This window comes from Lissotriton vulgaris, chromosome 11, assembly GCF_964263255.1.
Source record: "Lissotriton vulgaris chromosome 11, aLisVul1.2, whole genome shotgun sequence".
NCBI classification, from domain to species: Eukaryota; Metazoa; Chordata; class Amphibia; order Caudata; family Salamandridae; genus Lissotriton; species Lissotriton vulgaris.
The window spans coordinates 795,353,344-795,369,525 of NC_141699.1; the positions used below are offsets into that span (position 1 = coordinate 795,353,344).

The 16,182-nt window shown below is 42.1% G+C and overlaps 1 protein-coding gene across 3 annotated transcripts in view; it reads right to left on the bottom strand.

Moving 5' to 3' along the window:
• Positions 1-16,182, bottom strand: part of DZIP1L (DAZ interacting zinc finger protein 1 like) — a 764,020-nt gene that overhangs the window by 142,979 nt on the left and 604,859 nt on the right. For all 3 annotated transcript variants that reach the window (XM_086943917.1, XM_086943918.1, XM_086943919.1), the window contains one exon: positions 8,176-8,368. In XM_086943917.1, coding sequence (XP_086800043.1) covers positions 8,176-8,368 — 193 coding nt within the window. The remainder of the gene's footprint in view (positions 1-8,175; positions 8,369-16,182) is intronic.

The following is a 16,182-nucleotide window of genomic DNA, read 5'->3' on the forward strand; positions in this document are numbered from 1 at the left end:
TCACGATGTTTAGAATTATTTGTGTATTTAACGGAGGCTTATAACAATAACAATGTAACTGTATTTTAATGATTGCTTATATGGTTGTGACTCACAAACCGAATAAAGCTTTTGAAAAGAATTGTATGATGATACATCTGATTTTGACACCATGTACTGTTATTTATATTATGCTCATCAATTCTTGCACAAAGCAAGTATCCCACGTAACATGTTTACTTACCATCAATGGGAACATTGCCCAACATCGAAAGGTAGTTCACAAACATTTGCACACAAGTATGCTTACTTTTCTGGGTTTAGCACTTCAGACCCGACTTCATATTATTACAAGGTTGCACCTACACCTGCAAGGAAAATATGCTTATTAACACGAAACAGATATACTCTGCTTCCTTTGATTCCCAGCTGTCTTTACGAGGGTTCGACTTTTGGGGAGACACTAAAGACATAAAATCGGTCTGGGGGACTAAAGGTTGGCAGGTTCGGGGAACTGAGGCAATATTTAGAGTGTGTCTCATACCACAGATTGTCTTCCTGAACAACACAATGCAACAAACTTCCTGTCTTGGACTAGCCAAGTTTGAGTTTAAAATATTTGTTAAGCGCGCGTACACCGAGCGGTTTCATGGCGCTGATTGAACTGAGCCCCTGAAGCTTCAGGACCGGGAGGAAAGAAGAGGGGGTAATTTAGGAGGGAAAAGCCTGAGTGAAGAGAAAAGTCTTTAAAGCTTTGCGAAAAAGTGAGTATTGAGGACAGGATCTCAGGTGATCCGGGAGGGAGTTCCAGAAAGTGGGGGCGAGAGTGGAGAATTTGGATCCACCCCACTTTTTACGCTTGAAACGGGGGATTTGGAGGAGATGTTGGGAAGAGGAGCGCAGCTCCCTTGGGGGAGCGTAGTGATGAATTTCGGAGGAGATGAAGGCCGGGGCTGATCCAGCCCGAGCGTTGAAAATGATACATCCTAGTTTGAACTGGGCGCGTTCGCGGATGGGGAGCCAGTGTAGGGTCTTGAGAAGAGGGGTGACATGGTGGTACTTGGGTAGGTTAAAAACCAGCCTGGCCGCCTGATTTTGTACTAATTGAAGGCGACGCAAACTGTACGCAGGCATGCCACAATAAAGGGCATTGCCATAGTCCAGGCGGGAAATGACCATGGCAAGAAGTATAAGTTTGAGAGCTGAATAGGAGAAAAACCGGGAGACTTTACGGATGGTGCGGAGGGAGTGGAAAGATGAGGACACCACCGAACTGACCTGGGAGTGAAGTGAGAGTTGGGAATCTAGTTTAAATCCAAGGGTTTTTACAGAGGGAGATGGAGTCGGTGGAGAGCCCAAAGAGGGAGGCCAGAAAAGGGGGGTCCAGGGGCTGGAGCAACCACCAGTCAGCACCAACTCCGTTTTATCGGGGTTGAGCTTCAGGTGGTTGTGGTTCATCCAGTCCTGGATAAAGGTCATGATAGATTGAAAATTGACTATAGACTGTGGGGAAGGAGATAGGGAGAAGATCAGCTGGAGGTCCAGCTGGAGGTCATCCGTGTAATTAAAGACAGAGACCTCCAGCTGTTGGAGAGCAAAGATGAGGGGGGCGATGTACAGGTTGAATAGTAGCGGGGATAGCGAGGATCCCTAGGGGACCCCGCATTTGACCGCCTGGAAGTCTGCTGCAAAGTCTCCCAGGTGCACCGCTTGGGATCGGCCGCTCAGAAAGGAGGACAGCCAGACCAGGGCAACGCCTCCGATGCCCGCCACCCTGACACGGGATAGTAAGATGGAGTGGTCAACCGTGTCAAAGGCGGCGGAGAGATCGAGGAGGACCAGGGCCTGGGGGTGATTGTTGTCCATGCCCTCTCTGAGGGTGTCCAAAACCGAGAGGGCCACGGACTCGGTTGAGTGAGATGGACGGAACCCTGCCTGTCTAGGGGACAATATCTTATTTTCCTCCACCAAAGAGCTGAGCGTCATGGTTACGTGGCGCTCTAGGAGTTTCGCCAAAAATGGAAGGAGGGAAATGGGACGATGGTTGACAAGTGAGGTGGGGTCGGCTCCGGGTTTTTTTAGGATGGGTAGGATGACAGCTGTTTTGAGGGAGGGGATTACGGTGCCTTGAGATAGTGAACTGTTCAGGAGGGTAAGGGGGGGGTGAAGTGCAGACCGAGTAGATCTGTTTCAGGATGGGTGCAGGACAAGGATCGAGGGGAGAGCCGGACTTGATCATTGGTAGAATGGAAAGGAGTTTTCTGTAAGAGGTGGAAATGAGTCAAGACAAGCTGAGTTGGGGGGCATAGGGGAATTACAAAGGAGGGGGAGGGCGGAGGAATATTGGCTTTGATGATGGAGATTTTGTCGAGAAAAAAAGTGTTGAGGGAGTTGCGGAGGCGCTGGGATGGGGAAGGTTTCAAGGAAGCCCTATCGGAGTAAGCGAGATCGTGAACAATGGTAAAAATTTCCTTGGACTGATTCTCTGCGGCTAGGATTTTAGAAGAAAAATAAGCTTTCTTGGTTACTAGGATGGATTTTTTGTACTGGGTCAGAAGCGAAATATACTGTTTTCTTAGGACTGGGCAGTAGGCTTGCCTCCATGAGCGCTCTGCTCGCCGGAGATTGAGTTTTAGGTCTTTAAGATCCTGATTGAACCAGCGATTGGCTTCATTGGTGCGTTTTGAGGAAACACGTCTCAGGGGGGCTAATAGGTCGCAGCCCGAGCCGAGCCAGGAGTTGATGGAGACTGCTTGCTCAAGGGAGGAGAGCCCATGAAGATCAGGGCAGGAGTTAGAAAGAGAGGTGGAGCCAAGATCAAGTACTTCAACACATCTTGGATTCCCTCGCTTTCACACTTTGAGGGATGGCAAAATTACACACAGCATAGTGGGGATAAGCTAGATGCCATTGTACATGATGGTTCATACAATTCTTCAGACCCCAATTAGAAGGGATGGTTGGTTTGGCCTACCAACTACAAATAGGTGTCAATCAAGATTAAGGGTACCACTGAAGGCTTCAGTATCCATAAGCCTGATCAGAGCTATGTACAACAGGAACCTACAGAGATGATGACATCATACAGTATTGGGAAGTTATGCCTAGATTGGCTAAAAACCTCAACACTGTTCCAGGTGAAACAACACTTATCCTTACATTCAGATGACATGGATCTAAGGGATTTTTTGTTTGGCTTCCGAAAACCATGTCGAAAACACTTCTTGTACACTATTCTCCACAAAATATGGAAGATCTCTCAACAGGAGGCTGACGAGAGATTACGTAAAATTGATAAGGCTAACCTAAAAAAGACTTTGGCAGTGGTCATCAATGGCATGACCCCACTAACATCAAGGATTTATTTACTGGGCAAAATTGTGTCTTCTGATATAGATATTATGGAACAGGATTTGTCCATTCTTCAACATGGGCAATCTCAGCTACGATCAATTCGGTTACTAAGCTGGACACTACATTCATTGCACTCCGGTCACGTGTCTTAGCGATATATTAACAATATGTCTCTGTTCTCTGCTCATAATTTAACAAAAAGGCAGACCACAATGGCACAAATAGATGCAACATATACAATGTTTCACATTGAAAAATTAGACCAATTACCTTTCACCATGGCTGAATCACCTTCCTCAGAATGGTTAATCCATGGCCATAAAACATTGCCAGTGACAACATTTCAATTTCAATATTGCCTACTATAACACCAGGTAGGAAGGTATGAAGCATTGGTTAGGGAATACATCCATGAATCTTGGGAGCTGCCATACAGATTTGGATGCAGGAATAGTGACATTGAAGTCTTTCTCAGCGGTTCAGACTGCGAGGATTCGTTAAATGAGTCACTAATTTTCCAAGATATCATTCTTCACGTAGATTGCAAAGCTATGGTTGCAAGCTTATGTCACTTGAAAGGGTCCCCAACTGCTGTGATTCATCCGGTGTTCAAACTACTCTTGAACGGGAACTATTTGATGTTGAATGATCATGGTTGTTTTGGGTTGTTGTGGGATGCTGCCGGGCATCGCATATCTGGTCACAGTAAGTACCAGGGTTACTTGCTGTATGCAAGTATTGTTTCCACCTACCCACAGTCAGGGAGGTGCCGCAATGGCCTTCGGTGAATGTTTCCCTCATACAGTTTGATTCTCTGAGCAGACTGAAAGCCATACTTTTACAAAAAAAAGCCGGCCCGTAGACTTTTGATCCACAGGTTGCAAGGGCTTCAGCTGAGATACCGGCCCTAGTTTGAACTAACTTTCCACTCCATTTTGGGGAAATGGTCCATCGTATCTTTAACATGTCTGATACGAGTGGGATAGTACACCTATTTAAGACCATACGGTCTGGGCTATTGCGCACATTTCAGACAATTTTCTGAGTTATTCCATCTTTGATACACTCTGTATATGGAAGCATTTTTGGAGGTATTCCGCTGATCCTGCTACCTATAGTGGGTATCCTGGTTTCAATTTTTCTGCTATGCAATGTACGTCCCAAATACCAAGGAGTTGGAAAAAGCACTCTTGGAGCGACATTGCTGTAAACGCATGGTACTCTATCTGAGCACAACTCTGCTTTGGGAACAAGCGAGCATTGATTTCTGTAATTCAGATCAGTCTGGGTCGACTGCACCTTGCCTGTACTCCGTTGTTTATTCTGTGGACAAGAATGCGCGTTGGACATCTGTCTAACACTTCCACCATTGGTTGCGCCTTCGAACATAGATGTACTGCTAAGCTCGTTAAAGGCCCATGTAGTGCAGTGCCCTCAGCGTTTTCCAATCCAGATGTCGGCATTCTTAGAGCCACCAGGGGATGCTTCAGCTCCTGTTGGAATGGACACTGGCTCTGCACCAGGCCTACAGCCATCAAAAGCTTCCTCAGCAACAGCTGTGAGAACAGGAGACAATCTCCTTTGCTCCAGTGACCTGATCCAAGAGGTGTTACAGGAACCATTGTCTAAGAAGGCAGGAAACTGTGAAATTGCATCTCCCGCACAGGACACAAACATTTGGCTCTTCGTGTGCTGGGAACAATTTGGGTTTTTCGAAAACAACTGAAAAAGGAAATCGAAAACATAATTTTTGTTTTAATTTTCTCTTCAGCTGTCACAGAGCATCATTGGTTTCGGAGTGCTCAATTGGTCTGACAGTATATTGACTTTTTTGAGGACTTCTAGAGCTTTTTTACATATATACATTTTTTTAACACATAATGCTGTTAGATGTTTTTTAAATACATATTTTTAGCAATGTTTTTATGCTTTTAAGTCAGGCATATTTTATTATTTAGCATTATGTCGTCCAGTCGGGTGAGGTGTGGTTGTTATGAACCCCAAAATAGGCCTAGGTAGTTACACAACCTTTTACCTACATCTGTCCTACCATTGTTCTACATAACAGGTTTGGCTCTGTCCTTTTACCTACTTAGATACAACATGACTGTCTTGTGGGTTTCTCCGAAAACTAGCCTCATGTATTATGCATGAGGATTTTCAGTATCACAACAGGATTACCATCTTCTGCATAACACCTCTGTATAAGGGTCACCTTTGTCGTCATCTTCGCCCGACATGACCATAGTGCACTTCTAGGTAGAACCCCTGAGGGTACATTTTGGGTATATAAGCACAACATCTTCACTGGGCAAACCAGAGAAGAAACACTTCCATACCGACACGCCGACACTAGACGTTGAGGTCCCTGCACTCAGACACTCTAGCAAGCAATGGTCTGACATAGCTTTCGGGGTGTCCATCGTGAGACCAAGACGGGGTCTTTCGCTCTCCTACATCAGGTAATGGGGTTGACTCTATCCTAAGGGGATTCTTGGCTACATACATGCTAGGTACACTTAGGTACATCAAGTTAGGGTTTGCTTTGTAGGAATACGCATTATTAAAGTTATGTATCTATATGCTTGCATATATTCATTCTTTTAGCACTATAGTAGAATTCTACCCTTTCTTTACTGATGTTCATAACAGTATATATCTGCTTATGTCTAATGGTTGTTGCATACTTTATACTTTATACTAGAATGACGCAGGTTCAATAAATGCTTATTGAAAACGTCCCCACTGTTTAATCTGTGTATCTCTCAGAGTGACTGAGCAAAAAGTACTGTACTCTTTCCACAATCCCAGAGAGGTCAGGGTTGTCATGTTTGATAGTTTCCAGAAACTATTCGCTCCTTGGTAAGAGGGGCTCATAGTGGCACTGTAAGTTAGCTGGTCTACAGACTAACCTATCCTGTGGGGGTGTCTGGCATCAGTCTGCACACCAATCCATTAGTTTATGTTGTCTAAACGCGCAGAACTTATATAGATTTGTGTAAGAACTACACGACAATAGGATTTCAAGTTACAGGGTTATCTTATTCATGATCTTTAGTGAGGTGCACTCTACCTACTTAAGGAGATCTTCCTAATGCTGACAGCGCCCGGTGCACAGGAAGTCGAATTCGCTAGGGCAAAAGTCCTAAGTCTGTATGGCAGAGTTCTTCAGCAATCTCAGTCCAGTCTCAGTTAGGCCCAGCTTTTACCTCTTCACTAAGTGCACAAAGTCATTCCAACTGGATGACTCTAAATTCACAATTCACTTCTTATTGTAGCATACAAGTATACAGAAATGTACTGTATAAATAAGAGGTGAATTTGCCGGCAATCTTCTCCAGACAAACTAAATGGGTGGTCACTACGTCACATCTCCTATAAAAATGGTGACAACTTGGACTAAACAGAAGGCTCGTCCGGAGACAGCCATCAAATGTAATAATGTGTTGCACGGGTGGTCAATGTATAAATTAAACAAATTACACGTTTGTCAAGAAGTGTTAAGCTTCCTGACTAATCATATGACTAGGGTGTTTATTTGAGCTAAGGATAATAATAAAAACCAGACTGCCTGCCCTATGGTACAAACATATGCTATGAAAACCAAAGAAGCAGAATTCTCTGTGTGCCAGACTTAGAGGCTTCAAGTCTACTAAAAAGGACAATAGCCTGAAGCTTAGCCGAACTGTCTAGATGTATATTGACATCACCTAGTTGTTTTTCAAATGTACAAATCACTTTGGATGATAATTTTTCACTAATAGACTCTAGGATAGGTAATTATAGAAACCTCTTATTTTATTTGTGGACGGTCTTCTTAGCATGTATGGTATACAAATATTTAAATGATATTCCCCTCAGCGTTCTGTTTTCACTTGTATATCTTGTGATAGGCATGTGAATCTATGAAAGATACCCCAATACTGGATAATCTGCAATTACCACTTCCATTCTATTCTATCTTCAAATGAACAAATAGAGTATTCCTACTTTGATATATTAATTAAGCCCTATCCTTATTCTTAATCTGTGGTCCGTATGCTAGTACTGCAGCTCTTTTTTTTACCATAATTATTATTTCCAGAAATAAACTCAGATTTTCTCGAAAAAGTATGCTATGCTCCTCATCTCACCATTAAGTGCACTCACAATAAATCTGAGTGGAGGACAAGCTCTCAACACAGTTATTTTGCAATTGTCCATCTCCTATGAATTGTTACAAATTCAAATAATTCACTTCAAATATAATATGCACACATCTAAATCAAATGTTAAATTGCTGTCCTCCTTTGAGCATTCCTTTATTCGCCTACGACTAAAGTTCCAGAGTTAGGACCATTACGTATCCCTGCGGTTAGCAATTGTTAGTTGGGAGCTAGGCAAGTTATTTGGTTGTATAGCAGTGCATACATGAGTCATGAAGGTTTTGTTAGGAGGCAACATTGCAGCATTACTTATGGTGTCTTATGATAATAATAGCTGTAAGGAGCTTGACAACCACTTGAAAAGCATTCTACTTTACTTAGCAATTTATAAACAAATACAAGTTACGTTTGAGATTTCCAAAAGCTGTTGGGACTGGGACGTGGTTGTTGAATGCAAGATGTGCACATTCACTTTTCTGTACATTCTCTATGCCCAAACTCATTCCATCAGGTTCGTTTTCACCACTAGTACATTTCCTCATGTGAGAAGTTCACTAATAATTTTCGCCTCATGTTTCTGCCAAAGTGCCACATTATGTCTGCCAATATGATTTGAAGCAGGCTTTGAAAGGTAACTATTTGGAGAAGCATTGCAGGCCACAGGTTTCTCTACCCTTTCTTGTCCCATGTAACTTACTGGAAGCCTTAAAAGGCTGCAGAGGTAAGACACTGTCGCCTCTCTCCATCTGCTTCACTTTCCGTGCGACCTCTTTGGTTAGCTTTGCCCTCAGGGTCGTGAGTTCTGGGGATTTTACGGCCCTCTGTTGCTGCTCGGTTTGGAGATTGGCTTTCAAGTTTTGGAAAGTCTGTTTGGAGATTCCTCGTGCAGCCTGAAATAGAAAATACATTTCTTTTAAATGTACTAAGTCAGCCCAAAAGATCAGAAAAGCAGTTTTCTACAAGTGTATTGATTCTGAATGTAGAATGCTTAATTTGTGCTTGAGAAGCGTATAATGGGGAAGGCCTTCCTAAATTCTCAGAAATTACAACAAACTAATATTTATTGAGGCATACTGTAGGACGTTGGCTCTATATATAGGGGCACATGCATCAACCTATTTAGGAAGTGCAAACGGTGCGAATCGGTAAATTCGGCCGTTTGCACTTCCTAAATACGTTTTTGGGATGCATGAAACAATTTTTCAAAATTCGCTTTTTTTTGCATTTCCTAAAAATGCGAATGCATTTAAGGAATCGCATTTGTGCGATTCCTTAAATGCAATGCATCAATTTTTTTAAAAATGCGAATTTTGAAATAGGAAGTGCAAATTAACACGAGGTTGACCCTCGTGTTAATTTGCGAAATTCTTTAAAAAAGCACAAAAATGCATTTTGGAAAGTGTCATGTTACAGACACACATGTCCTTAGGACATGTGTGTGTGAAACATGCACTTTAAAATACATTTCAGGGGTGCAGGGGGGGTCCTTTGGACCCCCCTCTGCACCCTTGCAATGCATCAACAAATTGCGAATTCCAAAAAATAGAAATGCAAAACGGCATTGATTCCTATGGGCCTCTAGGCCCATAGGAATCAATGTAATGCCATTCCTTAATTGCGATGCGCAATTAAGGAATCGCAAATTCCGAAAATTAAGAAATCCTAAAAAAAATTAGGATTTCTTGATGCATAGGATTTTGCAATTCCTAAATTGCGATTCCTTAATTTTCGCTATTTAGGAAATGCAAATTCCTACAATGATGCATGTGCCTGATAGTGCACTAAAATAAGTACTCTGAGGAGAGTCCAGAGGAACTTATTGATTTACAGAGTCAGTTCAGTTAGTCTTTATTCGATAGTTCACAATAATAAAAGACACAATACATACATAAAAGTGTCATAAAACAATAAAAACCTTATATACACACATTTAATACAGAATTAAACCCACAATATCGGGGGGCGTGGCTTGGATGCCGCGCAAGATGGCCGGCTAGATACGGAGCTCCGCCGCATCGATCACCTCACGGCGTGCTTCCCCGATGTAAACGGGACCGCTCCTGAGCCCCGTCGCTGGATTTGGCTAGCGGAACGTCGGCGGAGTCGGCGGAGCGGCTTTACAGCACTTGTGGTGCCGTTTTCGCTCTTCTTCGCGATGTTTTCACAGCCCCTCACGGAGCCGCCATTTTGAGGCTTTCCCGAATCTCGGAGCCTCTGCTGCCAGGCTTTACCGCTACACGACGTGTCACCAGGCACCAACGACCCTCACAACGCTGATTTCAGGGGTGAGCAATACTTATAATGTGAAAGACTCTTTTGCTACGTTTTTCTCTTCTTTTATTCTACATTGGAGGACACGGCCAACACGCACTTTTCACAGCGCTTCACCCCTAAGAACTGTGTTTTTCATATCTTAACATGCTCAAAGCCATGAACTACTTTTTCTCCTAAATGCTCTTCCTCATGGCGCTCTACTAACAATTTTTTCTGGGACTTTCTGGTCATTTTTCATGCGCCTCAGTTATTTCATGACGCACTTCCATTTGCTCCCATTTTAGTCACCCTCTCTTTTGTAGTCACTAAATATTTTTTCGCTCTAATTCCCTGACGCTCTCTCATATAAGTTACAAGCACTTCCTTAGGAGATACCTTCGTTTTTTCATCGGCATCTATTTTTCGGAGTATTTTGTACTTTATGGTGCTTCACCCTCTATCCGGAGGTATTTCTGGAACATTTCAACCGCACCTTTAGTTGCCTCTCAGGGAATTGAGATTACTTAGTGGCACAAGAACTCATTTCTATGGTCAGACTACGTAAACCTCAATTTGTCTTTACGCCCTCGGTGAGTACTTCGGTGGCTTCTTCATCTGGTACAAATAAAGCCAATTCCTCTACAAAAATGACTTCTCAAAAATCATCATTGGCTCATACAACTGCCAGTAAATCTTCTCCACCTGCTCCAGCGGGCAAACGCCTTAAGCAAAATTCTCCTACGCCAGAAGACAATCCTTCAACTTCCCCTACTGACCAAATTTTGGAGGAGCTGCGAGCAATGCGTCCATTTATTGAAAAAACAAGTACGGATATGCAGCTTTTAAAGGACAAATGGGAGAATATGGATGCCCGACTTTCTACTGTTGAACAACACCTCCCTGAGCTTCAGTCCAACACACAACGTATAGCCACCTTAGAAAAGACTGTCCTCTCACTGCAAAAGCACACAGAAGATTTGGAAAATCGCAATAGGAGGAACAACCTCCGTATTTACAATTTGCCGGAAAATCTTGAGGGTGACAATCCAGTGTCTTTCTTTACCACTTTCCTGCCGAAACTTCTAGACCTGCCACCTTCTACCTCCATTAGTATACAAAGAGCTCATAGACTAGGCGCAAGAACGGATTCCTCTTCGAAACCTCGTGGAGTCATCATCCTATTTTTGAAATACACGGATCTCCTATTGATTCTTTCAGCTGCGAGGAATAAAAAACAAGTGACTTGGCAAGGTCAACGAGTCTACTTATCTCAAGATGTCTCTAATGTCACTGCCTCCAGACGTAAAGAATTTCTGGCTATGCGTCCTTCTCTACGCTCCATGGGAGCAAGATATGGCTTGTTTCACCCTTGTACTCTCAGAGTCACCTATCGGAATAAGACTTGGTCATTTCAGGAACCTGGAGAACTAAGGAACTTTCTTCTTCTGCAAAGTGAAGAAGGGATGGACGCCTCCTCCTCTGCTTCGAACAGTGGCTGAAATTTGACTTTTATTGTCTGCATGTCTTGTTCTTCTAGTAGTTTGTCTCTGACTTCATGTACCTTTCCATACTCCTTATCTCAGTTTCTAACCTTCTCATTTTGCTTATCTTCTCTCTGAATATCTTTCTCTTGCGTATCCTATATATATCTACTTTCTTTTTCTAACCTCTGGACCTATACTTTACGTCACATGTTCTGTATGTTAACAATATTTTCCTTTTTTTTTCCCCAGACGGATATGTATCGGATATTCCTTTCACCATTTTGTCCCATCCTATGTTCCTTTTGTGCGGTCTCGATGTGGTTCTGCTCCTGATCCTGGTCCGTCCGTCTTGTAACGCATCACCACCTCCCCACCTTCCCCTTGTGTGTACTTCCCCTTCCAGGTATGTTCAATACAGTCATCCTTTTGGATTTGTACTGTCTTCTATGCCTTCTCTCTTTTCTTCCTTCTTCCTCCTTCCCTGATCTTCTTTCCCTGTTCCTACCCCTCTCCCTTTTTCTTTTTCTTCTTCATCCTCTACCTATTCTTCCTTCTACCTTTTTGATGATCTTTATGGTTATTATCTCTCTACAGTTTGAATTACTAAATGTACAGTATGTTTTTGCATTTTTCGATTTTGATCAGTTTAATAATCTTTCACCTTCAAAGTTGTTTCATGGAATGTGAAAGGATTTAATCACCCTATCAAAAGGCAAAGAGTACTCTCCCACCTCTCCTCTTACAATCCAGATATTGTTCTTATTCAAGAAACCCACCTCTCGGATATTGAATCCTTAAAACTAAAACGACTGTGGGTTGGAACTGTCTTATTCTCTCCTGCTTCTCAAAAAAAGAACGGGGTGGCTATTTTGATTCATAAACGCCTCCAGTGTAAAGTAGTCCTAGAAGAAAAAGATGTTGAGGGACGCTGGATTTTGGCTAAACTACTCATTAATGCTATCCCAATTACGGTATTCAATGTTTATGGTCCTACATGTTTTGACTCCTCTTTTTGGCCCTCCATTACAGCAAAATGTGTTCAATATAAAGATGATTCTTTCCTATTAGGTGGAGACTGTAATCAAATCGTTGACCCATTTTTAGACCGTAGATGTAATGTAATGTAATGTAAGGATTTATTTGTACCGCGCAACTATCGCTCCAAAGAGCATCTTGGCGCCCACTTGTGTAGCTGATAAGATCCTCTGTTCGTTTTTCCCCTCACAAACCACATAAGCAATTCCTTGACACTATCACTCAAACTCATCTTGTGGACTCATGGAGACTCACTCACCCAGATGTTATGGATTTTTCCTTTTTCTCTCCTCCTCATGCTTCTTTCTCCCGTTTGGACTACATTTTTCTATCTTCATCTCTATCTCAACACCTTCTATCCTCCTCTATTGAGCCTATAGTTATCTCTGACCATGCTCCTATTATCACTGCTTTTGACCTTCTTCCTCCTACTCCTAAATCTTCTCGCTGGCGTTTTAACCCTTCTCTTCTTGCTGATCCTCTTTTTTCTTCCTCTTTTCGTTCTTTCGCCTCTGAATTTTTTCACCTCAACTATACACCTGATACCCCCCTCATATTCTTTGGGACTCTTTTAAGGCCACAGCCCGAGGTTTTATTATTGATTTTGTCTCTAGAAAGAAGAAAAAATTCCTTCAAAAACGTAAAGTTACCCTTGCACACATTAAATCGCTGGAACATCAATTCTATACTTCCTCTACTAAGATTATGTCTCCTGAACTCCTTAAAGCTAAGATTGCTTTTAACAAGCTTACTACAGATTCTGCCTCCTCTTTTCTCCTCCGGAGCAGCGCACGATACTATGGAGGTCGCAATAAATCAGGTAAATTATTGGGTAACTATTTAAAATCACGTAAAGAACGGACTAATATTGACTCTATCTATTCCCCCTCTAATACTCTTCTTCATACAGACGCGGAAATTTTAGAACAATTTCACTCTTTTTATGAGACTTTATATACTCCTGAAAACCCCCCACCCCAGAGCTTATTCACTCTTATTTTGATAACATACCTCAACCAGATACCTCCCTCCTTAATTTTTCGGCCGTTGATTCTGATCTCACTATTTCAGAGTTATCCACTGCTCTATCCTCCCTCACTAAAGGCAAGACTCCAGGACCCGACGGCTTTCCAGTTGAATTTTACCTACATTTTTCAGACCTCCTCTTACCTAAACTTCTATCTCTTTTCAGTCTTTTTGTTCTACTGGATCAGCCCAAGGCTCATTTCAGGATGCTACCATATGCCTTATCCCTAAAGATGGTAGAGACCCTAAGTTTTGTAAAAATTATCGACCTATATCTTTAGTTAATGTGGACTATAAAATTTTTGCAAAATTACTAGCTCTTCGCCTTGACCCGCTCCTACCACATCTTATAGGGAAAGAGCAATGTGGCTTTGTTAAGGGCCGCCTAACATCGGATAACTCTAGACTCTTCCTTAATGTTTTAAGTAAAGCCCCTTCACTATCAATTCCCCTTGCAGCCATTTCAGTAGACGCTGAGAAAGCCTTTGATCGGGTTGACTGGTCCTTTCTGATGGCCTCCTTAAAATGGCATGGCTTCAATCCTAAATTTATATCTTATATTTCTTTGATATATTCTATGCCCAAAGCCTTTGTTCTCGTCAATGGTCAACTCACTTCCCCATTCACACTCCAACGTGGAGTTCGTCAGGGCTGTCCTTTATCACCTCTTTTATTTATTTTGGCGCTTGAACCCTTCCTTACTTCCATACGTAATAATCCCTCCATCTCTGGTTTCCCGTATGGTAAGCAACATCTTAAATTGTCTGCATATGCTGATGATATCCTTTTATTTATTTCAGACCCGATCACCTCTGTCCCCTCTTTATTAAATGAATTTGAGAAATTTTCTTTGGTCTCGGGTTACAAAATAAATTCTGACAAAACAGAGATCCTTCCCTTAACCAAATTTTGCCTTCCCCACTTTTTCACAGCCACTGGCTTTGCTTGGAATTCTACGAAAATTAAATATCTTGGTGTTCTTTTTTCTAGCTCTATTTCTTCTTCTATTCAACTCAACACGAATGCAGTCATCTCTAGAATAGACTCACTACTCACTTCTTGGAACCCACTATTTATTTCCTGGTGGGGCCGTCTTGACTCCATCAGGATGATGATTGCCCCCATTTTGATCTACTTATTATCCATGCTTCCACTTCGCATCCCAACCTCATATTTCCGTCGCATTGACTCTGTGTTGTCCAAATTTCTTTGGAAGCGAGAAAAAGGCCCGAATATCTCTTTTACACCTACGTAAATCTAAACTTAATGGTGGAACCAACTTTCCAGACTTTCGCCTTTACCACAAGTCCTTCTCACTTCGACAGGCCTCCCGCTGGTTATCTCAGGAATCCTCCCCTTTTTCTCCCCTCTGGCTTTCTGTTGAACAGGAGGTATTGCTTCCATACTCTTTACAAGAGGTAATTCGCTTCACTTCTAAAGCCCCATGCCTTAACCCCCTTTTATTCAAACATGCTTCTTCTCTTCTACGGCCTTTAGTCTCCCCTACTTCGGTCTCTCAGGAATCCTTCCTACTATTGCCTATATGGTACAATTCACTCATATTAATAAATAACAGACCTATTGCATGGCCCTCATGGAGAGCGAAAGGTATCATCTGGGTACATCATCTTTTTGATGGTTCATCCCCCTGCTCATTTCCTAAATTTCAATCTCAATTCCACTGCCCTCCTTCTTTTGCAAAGAAATTCCTCATCCTTATGGAAACCATTCTAGATCGTTATTATTCTCTTCCTTCTGAAAGCCTATCAGCCTCGTCTTCCTCCCTACTCACCGTCCTCTCTACTATTCCTAAAGCTTCCCTTATTTATCGGTACTTCGCAGCCCCCGATCCGGACCGTCCCAAATCGAAATTGGAATTGTCTTGGGAAACAGATTTACATTCTTCATGGCCAACTTCTCTTTGGGACAAAATATGGGCCAGATCCTTGAAGATTTCCCGTACTGCCTCTCTTACTCAATCTCTATTTTTCTTCTACCACAGACTATACCTTTCTCCTCTTTCTATTTCTCGCTTTCAACCCAATTCTGTATCTAATTGTTGGACCTGTAATGCTCCCTCTGCAGATCTTTTACACCTCTTCTTCTTCTGTCCTTCAACTCGTATTTTTTGGTCTCAGATATGCTCTCGCCTTTCTTGTATTTTTAACATCTCTATTCACTTCTCCACCTCTTTTGTATTTCTCGGTAGCCTTTCAGAAGACTTAGATCTCCCTCCACATTCTCGCGGTCTTTTTGATCTTATGTTAGCCCTTGCATTACAGCATATTGTCTCTAATTGGAAATCCTTGAACACTTTGTCTCTAAATTGTTGGTGGAATTTTGTATGTCAATCACACAGACTTGATGTCGCCTTTGCTTCCTCCTGCAAACCCTCCCGAAATGTTGAACTTTATTGGCTACCTCTTACTTTATACTTAGATCAATCTGCCAAAAAGATTTATTCTCCACTTTCCTCGGATAATTTCAAACCCCCTGAACACATATGCTCTTGCCTGTAGTTTATGATATTTTTCAATTTTGCTATTGTGATTTTTTAGCTTTATACTTGTTTCCTTTGCTACACGTTCTTAATTCAAGTAATTGCTAAATATGATGTTTTCTACTGTACTTTCTGATTGACATCCAGTGTATTTTCTATTTTTACTTATTCATTCTCTATGATAATACCATGTTTTATTTCCCTCCCCCCCTCCCCCCCTCCTCCCTGTCAAATAATTCAAAATGCTTTGTTTTTCATTGTGATATTGGTTGCTTATGTTTAATTTATCCCATCCTATATCCTTTTCTCATATTTTGCCGATGTCACCTTATTGTAATATCTGCTTTTCCTCTAATAAAGCTTTCAAACATAAAAAAAACCACAATATCGAAATCCTAACTTGACA